This window comes from Carassius auratus, chromosome 30 (assembly GCF_003368295.1).
Source record: "Carassius auratus strain Wakin chromosome 30, ASM336829v1, whole genome shotgun sequence".
Lineage (NCBI taxonomy): Eukaryota > Metazoa > Chordata > Actinopteri > Cypriniformes > Cyprinidae > Carassius > Carassius auratus.
Window position 1 is genome coordinate 175,518 of NC_039272.1, and position 7,347 is coordinate 182,864.

The window sequence follows — 7,347 nt, forward strand, 5'->3', positions numbered from 1 at the left end:
GAAACAAAATAGAGCTAAAAATGTTATACTTGTAGAAAAAGGAGTTGATTCTATGGTGGCCGAGAGAGCTCAATGCGCTGCACATTAAAAACTCATGCACATTAAGAAATATCTTCATCAATTTGACAACACGCATGATTCAAATGCTCACAACACAGACCACCTGTTTACGGGAAACGCAAAGTGACGAACATGGCTGGGACACAGAAGCAGTCATCAGTAGCACAGCTATATCTGTAGCAATAGACAACAATACATTGTACTGTATGGGTCAAAATTATCCAGTTTTTTTTTTTTATTAAGTAAAGATATTTTGTAAATATCCTAAAGTAAATATATCATAACTTAATTTTTGATTAGTGATATGGATTGCTAAGAACATCTGAACAACCTGTTAAGGCGATTTTCTTAATATTTAAATGTTTTTGCACCCCCAGATTTTAAAATAATTTCAAATACTGTCCAACCGTAACACGGCATACATCAATGGAAAGCTCATTCATTCAGTGTATAAAAGAGTCTAAAAATGAAATTGGTTTTGCAGAAGAGATTTTTTTAGGACTTTACACTCTCAAAAAAAAAAGAAGGTGCTTAAAAGGTTCTTCCCAGCGATGCCATAGAAGAACTATTTTTGGTTCCACAAAGAACCATCTCTTTCTGACCTTTTTATAGTCTGAAGAACCTCCACAAAGCAGCTTTTGTGAAACAGAAAGGTTCTTCAGATTTCAAAGGTTCTTTATGAAACCATTTAGACAACAGGGTTCTTCTTTGGCATCGTGAAGCACCTTTATATGACAAACTTGATCGAATCGTCCAGTTGATTCATTTAACGGTCTGTGGAATCATTTCTTGGCATGAATAATCCATCTACTGGTCCCAAGCTTGGTTTTTACCCACCCTGACAGGACTTATTTTCTCTGCCTCCTCCATCTGAAACCCTTTTTGGTTCGTCACCCCTTTTATCCCGGATCCTGCGCTGGATCCTGTTTCGTTTGAGCAGACCGAGTTATCACAAAGCCGAGCGGTTCTCCTGTGCTCCAACTCCAGACAAGTCCTGGAGTCCTTCCCATCGCCGTCGGTGTAAACCCGGTTCCTTCCACCAAAAGCCAAGGGGTTGGAATTGACCACAGGGTCCCTCACATCTCCTCTGGATTTCCGTCGCGGTCTGCTCCTCGCCTTCACCCCGTCAAAGCAGCACGAATGCGTTCTACACACCGACTGAAATCCCCTCTTAAAGTTCTCATTGTAGTAGCCGTAGATAATAGGGTTGACGCTCGAGTTGGAAAACGCCAGCCAGTGAGCGAATGGGAAGACATAGCTGCTCAGAAGATCCAGCTCGTCTTCTTGTAGACCCCCGTAATCGGTGAGGAGCATCAGCGTCCAGAGAGGCAGCCAGGAAAGCGTGAATAAAAGCGCCACCACACTCAACATCTTAATCACTTTGATCTTCTTTTGGGAAATGAGCGGCCTTCCTTCCTGCGGGGCTCCGTGAGACTGTGCGCTGTCCTGATGATCGTTCCCAGAGATCACAGACGTGGTGTAGAGTTTGATCCCGATGCGTCCGTACATGAGCGTGATCAGGGTCAGGGGAATGAGATAAATGTGTGCAAACAGGACGGTGGTGTAGACTTTCCTCATCTGTGGGCTGGCCCAGTTCTCGAAGCAGGAGAACAGCGGGTATGTGTGGTTGTAGTCTTCATCGTGGACCATGTAGTGATGCTCCACTCTCTTCACGGTTAACGTCACCGCCGACGGACACATAATCACCACCGCAAGCCCCCAGATCATCACGATGGTCACTTTGGCCACCGGCAGGGTGAGTTTGGGCTGGAAGGGGTACACAATGCAACGGAACCTGGAGGAGATCAGAACAGAGTTATAAACTCCATACAAGTGTGTTTTTCTGCAATCAGTTTCTTCATTAGAAATGTTTTCGTCTCACTCCCCCTCTTATTATTCACTCTATTTCATCATAAAAAAAAATCTATATATATTTATGTAAACCTATATTCTGAACAGACCAGAGAAGTGGTAAATAAAAAAAAAAAAGAAAAAAAATGTTTTGACGATTTTCAACATAAGCATAATTCACAGCCCACTTACTGGGCTAATCTCACAATGTCGAGATCACATTTCAGCCCAAAATCAGATTAAGAAAAAGAAAATAAAGAATTTATACTCTGAACAAAGAAAAGTAAGGCTTTCTTAGAACCATTAAGATTCTTTGTGCATTATTATTATTATTATTATTATGGCAACTAGCCACATTTCCCCCCATATTGACTCTCATTAGATTCCTAAATTAGTCATATTTTCCACTGTATTTATTTATATATATATATATTCTTATTTAAATACTGTATATTACTTATTATAAAAGTTTAAGACTATTTAGTACACATAGATAGAACACTAAAAATATAAGAATCATGATTAATAATGAAGTACTAACAATAATTTGCAGCAAAGCATCATTTCAGAATAATTTCTGAAGATCATGTGACACTGAAGAGTAGAGTAATGATACTGAAAATACTACTGTGAATCACAGAAATAAATTACACTTTAATATATATATAAAAATAAAACATAGAAACTGAAATATGCCCAATAGGTATGAAAATAATGTAACGATACAAAACAGAAAAGTATAAATATTAATTATTTCCTATTTCTTTATATTGAATTTGGCTTTTGAAAGCTTTTTTGACAGCACTGACCTGTCCACTGCGATGGCCACCAGCGTGAACACCGAGGCAGAGACGGACATGCCCTGCACCAGACCACTCATCTTACACACTGTGTTTGTGAACGGCCAACCTTGGAGGAAGAGAAAAAAATATCAAATGACTGACAAGGTAAATTGTGCTACACAAAACCACCTCAAAACACACACACGCACACACACACACACACACACACACACACACATTGCTGAATGCAGACAGTCCTCTCGTTTTATCAGCAGGAGGTCTCAGCTGAATGCTGCAACTGTAATATCAGAAGAGTTAAAGAAGATTCTCCTCAGTCTTTTCCATGTTCTGCAACTACTTCTGCTTGGCAGGAAGATGCAGGGTTTGTTTGTTTCTTACTTCACAACACGGTCTCCCTCAAGCCCAAGCTTCAGCTGCCCTCATTTTTCCTGACCTTGCCTCACAATACTGATTTCTCCAGAACGACTCAGTGGGAAATGATTCACATATAGCGGTAATGACTCAAGTCATTCAGCATATTCATACAGTGTGGAATTATCTTTAATAATACTTTGGAGAAGCGGTGATAATATTGGAATGCTATTGGCTATGGACATAATCAAGTTACACTGACATTTTTAGTCAGGACAGCCGTTGTTTTTGCAGTTGTAGCAGCAATGCATTTATCAGATGCTTTTATCGAAGTATTCAAGGTACAGTACTCAGATTCTCTTGCATTCCTTGGGAAACTGTGCAATCACTGACGCAAATTCCTATACTGGCCAGATGAAGCAGGAAACAGACAGACTAATAGAAAGTTTGGTTACACTTTATTTTAAGGAGTCCTTGTTACAGTGTAAAGTACTGAGTAATATTACTTGTACTGGTTAGGGTTTGGCTTAGGGTTACATGCATGTAATTATCCATAATTTATTATTGTTATAATAGAAAAAACATGTAGCGTGTAACAAGGGAACCTTAAAATAAATGGTACCAAAAGTTCAAAAGAACAGCATTAATTTACAATTTGAAATAGATGTCTGTTTGTTTTTGTAACAATGTAAAAGTCTGTACTGTAACTTTTTGTTTAATTCCTTCTCCTCTTTTAATATTAAAACCACTGTGTTGACAGATTCTGTGTGGTCCTATTCCAGCAACATAATGTACAGACTTTAGACCGCCAGGACGGGAGGTTTGAAGACACCTTGACATTTAGACATCTGGACTGGACAGAGAAAAAATAGAAGACCAGTGACCAGTTAGCTCTTGTGTCTTGTGGTCTCTCTGTGAAGCATCAGTATCTCACAGCGAATCCATGCTTATGAAGAAATCGATCAATACGTCCAGTTCGGTTCTTATTGGAGGCCATTCACAAAAGAAGGATGCAATCTTAGTCCAGAATAAACAATTGTGTTACTCTTCCACTACATCATAGGTACACACAATGTTTTCTATCAGAAATTATGATTCATTGATAAAAACACTATATTGCCAAAAGTATTGGCGCCCCCTTCCACTGAACAGGTTTGACTGCTTTAGTACTTTCCATGAGTACAAATCTTAATGTTTAAGCATCTAATGATATTCTAGGAAATTGTGTGTTTCTAATTTTATAGCAACAGTTTGGAGGTTCAAAAAGAGATGATTGATTGAGTCAGTGTGGAAGAACTTGACTGGTCTTCTGTGACTTTAAATACAGAACTTGATCTAAACACTCATCAACAAACACCAATGACATGAACATACACTATACGGACAAAAGTATTCTTAAGAACAAAAAAAAGGCCTTCCAAAACTGTGGCAACAAAGATGGAAAATAATTCATGTATTTAAAATGTGTATTTTCATCTCTCCTGCAACAGTTTTGGAGTTATCTAAAATCAGAAGGTTATACGAAATGACTGTATTCATATGCACAAGTCATCAGTGTTTGGAGATGAGTTTTTGCCTCAAGGTTCTGTATTTGAAGTCACAGCAGACCAGTCAAGTTCTTCCACATTTACTTATTTTTGAACCTTGCCTTATACACAGAGCCATTGTCATGTTAGAATAGAAAAGACTCCTGTCCAAATTGTTGCTATAAAAGTAGAAGCACACAATTCCCTAGAATACCATTAAATGCTTAAAAATTAAGATTTGTACTCATGGAAATTACTAAAGCAGTCAAACCTGTTCTTTAGAAGGGGGCGCCAATACTTTTGGCAATATAGTGTACCTTGAACGCAATGAAATGCAAGTCACTTTGGATATGCATAAATGCATAAATGTGCATGTAGCTAGAAAAAAGTACTTCCAAGTAGTAAAAGAGATCTTGGAGTACGTATAGAACCTGAAGATGTACTAATGCGGTTTACGGTAATTGCGTACTTCAGGGGAAAAAGTGTTTATTTTATATCCATTCTAGGAAGTGACCATCTCTATACAGTGAGACAGTTCTCTATAATAATGTGCAAGCGTAGCTTTATCAGAGGGTTGATGAAGGAAACATAAAGGATAATGTGCAGTCATTATCGCAAAAAAAAAAAAAAAAACGCAGAATGATTGGGATTTTGTATTATCATGAACCATTTTGTGGTAATGACTGTCTGGCTGTGCATTATCTTGCTTATTATATGGCTACTTAACGAATATGTAACTAATTGGACATTAAATATCCTTTTGAGTTTAAATCTGATTTGGACAGACCACATAGAAGCAGGAGATTTAAAAAGAATGCCCATAGACAATGGTCTGCTAAATGGACCAATCAGAAGTATTAAAAAAGGCACATATTATAAACAATGTAGCAGCATGAGGGAGAATGTAATCTTTGTGTCCAGAGCACAGCAGGCAAACAAACAAACAGCTATTTCAGAGAAAAATAAAAAACAGGTGCATCAATACTTAATATGTTTGGCAAACTAAACAGTAGTTTCATCAAAAAAAGCATGTGGGTAGTTTATAAAGAACATTTTGTGAAAACTATATGGGTTGTTCAGAAAGTCAGAAAGAGACAGACCAACTTTGCTCCACATTAAGCAAATGTATGTTCTTTCAGTCCTAAGTGCACTGGTAGAGGCTTAAAGGCCAGTTTCTTGCTGTAAAATTTCCAGTGCATACTAGTGGTTTTTGTTCAAAGTATTGCATTTATATGCTTTTAAAGCCTTTTAAAGACAGTGCAAGTGAAAAGAAACCACTGGTGGAGTGTGAGGGCAATTGGCCTGTTGAAAAGACTAGCACACACTAGCTGGCCGTCAGTGCATTTCGTCTTTTGAACGTTGGTGTGGTGAAGTCTCTACCAGCCTTACTTAACGAGCTTAAATACTTACTCCAGCTAAAGGTCTTTTATGGGGTATTGTGTGCAGGGTGGCTTTCTGGTAATTACATTTTCCCTGTTTCCCTTTATTTACAGTTGGCAAGAGGCATGGAAATCCTTCCAGACTGCTAACAGCAACCATTGCACAAAAAGACTTGATGTTTTTCTGGCTGCTGCATTAGTATTTCGGTTTAGGTTTTAGCCAACAACAACAACGAACGCTACAAAGTCCAGTTTGGAGACTTTCATTGTAAACACTGTTCAAAAATATCTCTCGCAGAAGAACATTTCTGACTGAAATAACAAGGCCAGGCATGCTCTGCCCCAGAAAACAGCCTGCAGAAAAAAGTATGTTTTTGTCCTCATTGTGTTACAAAGTTAATCCAGTTGCTCAGAGCAAGCAAGGACACGCGCCAATCAGCCAAATGTGCTCAGAAAGAGCGTTTGCTGTTCTGACCCAAACCCAGTGTTTGAGCAGAGCCTTTAGTTCTGGAGAGCCAATTAGTTCAATAGCAAGAGCAAACGTAAGAACTGACATATGTGCTGCTGCCAGTGAATGTCAGAATAGGTCAGTGCTGCATGAGAATTAGCACTAGATGTAGAACTGTGGGATTGATGCACAAGCCTCCGTAATGCAGAGGATAAGAGCAAACCAGATAGTAATAAAAGAGATCCGCTCTGTGGAGAGATGCTCAAAGGGTATGCTTTTTGTCATGAGTGCTGAAGACAGAATTAAGACAGGTATTACTCTCTTGTTCCTGTGTGTGTGTGTGTTACCTGTAATGAGGTTGTCCACCAGGGTTGTGGGGATACAGAAGACGCCCACCAGAAGGTCGCTCACAGCCAGGTTGAGGATGAAGAGGTTGGTGACTGTTCTCATCCGCCGGTTCTCCAGCACAATCAGACACACCAAGCCGTTTCCCACCATGCACAGCAGGAAGATGAAGAGGTAGGCCACGGTCAGGGCGGCTGCCACAGCTAGAGAGTGCTGGTAGTAGGGGTAGTAGGTGATAGCGGTGTGGTTGGTGACATTACTGTTGTTTGCGTAATCATTCTGGAGGCTGCTGTTCAAATAGAGCACAGAAAGCTCCATTTCTGATGTGCCGGGTCTCTCTTGCTTTGCACCTGATGGCCAACACAAATCACACACACACACACCAAAGCAGAGCCAAGTCTGATCAATACTGTCAAAATGGAGACAAAAATGACTTTTCAGTGCAAAATGCATTCGTGCAAAGAATTTGGGCACAGGAGTGCGTCAGGCTAATGGGAATGTGCAGTCACTTTCTACAGATGCGTCTGATGCGTGTCTAAGAGACTGTTCATTGCTCATTTTGTATTTATTTTTTTTGTGGTTTT

General features: G+C 39.4%; 1 protein-coding gene across 1 annotated transcript; it reads right to left on the reverse strand.

Annotated features, from left to right (window-relative positions):
• Positions 1 to 646: 646 nt before the first annotated feature.
• Positions 647 to 7,111, reverse strand: LOC113049982 (neuropeptide FF receptor 1-like). The gene is made up of 3 exons (XM_026212708.1): positions 6,766 to 7,111; positions 2,721 to 2,820; positions 647 to 1,855 (listed from the first exon to the last, which is right to left on the reverse strand). Exons 1-3 carry the CDS (start codon positions 7,079 to 7,081, stop codon positions 868 to 870), a joined length of 1,404 nt encoding a protein of 467 aa, XP_026068493.1. The 5' UTR covers positions 7,082 to 7,111; the 3' UTR covers positions 647 to 867.
• Between the last annotated feature and the right edge of the window lie 236 nt (positions 7,112 to 7,347).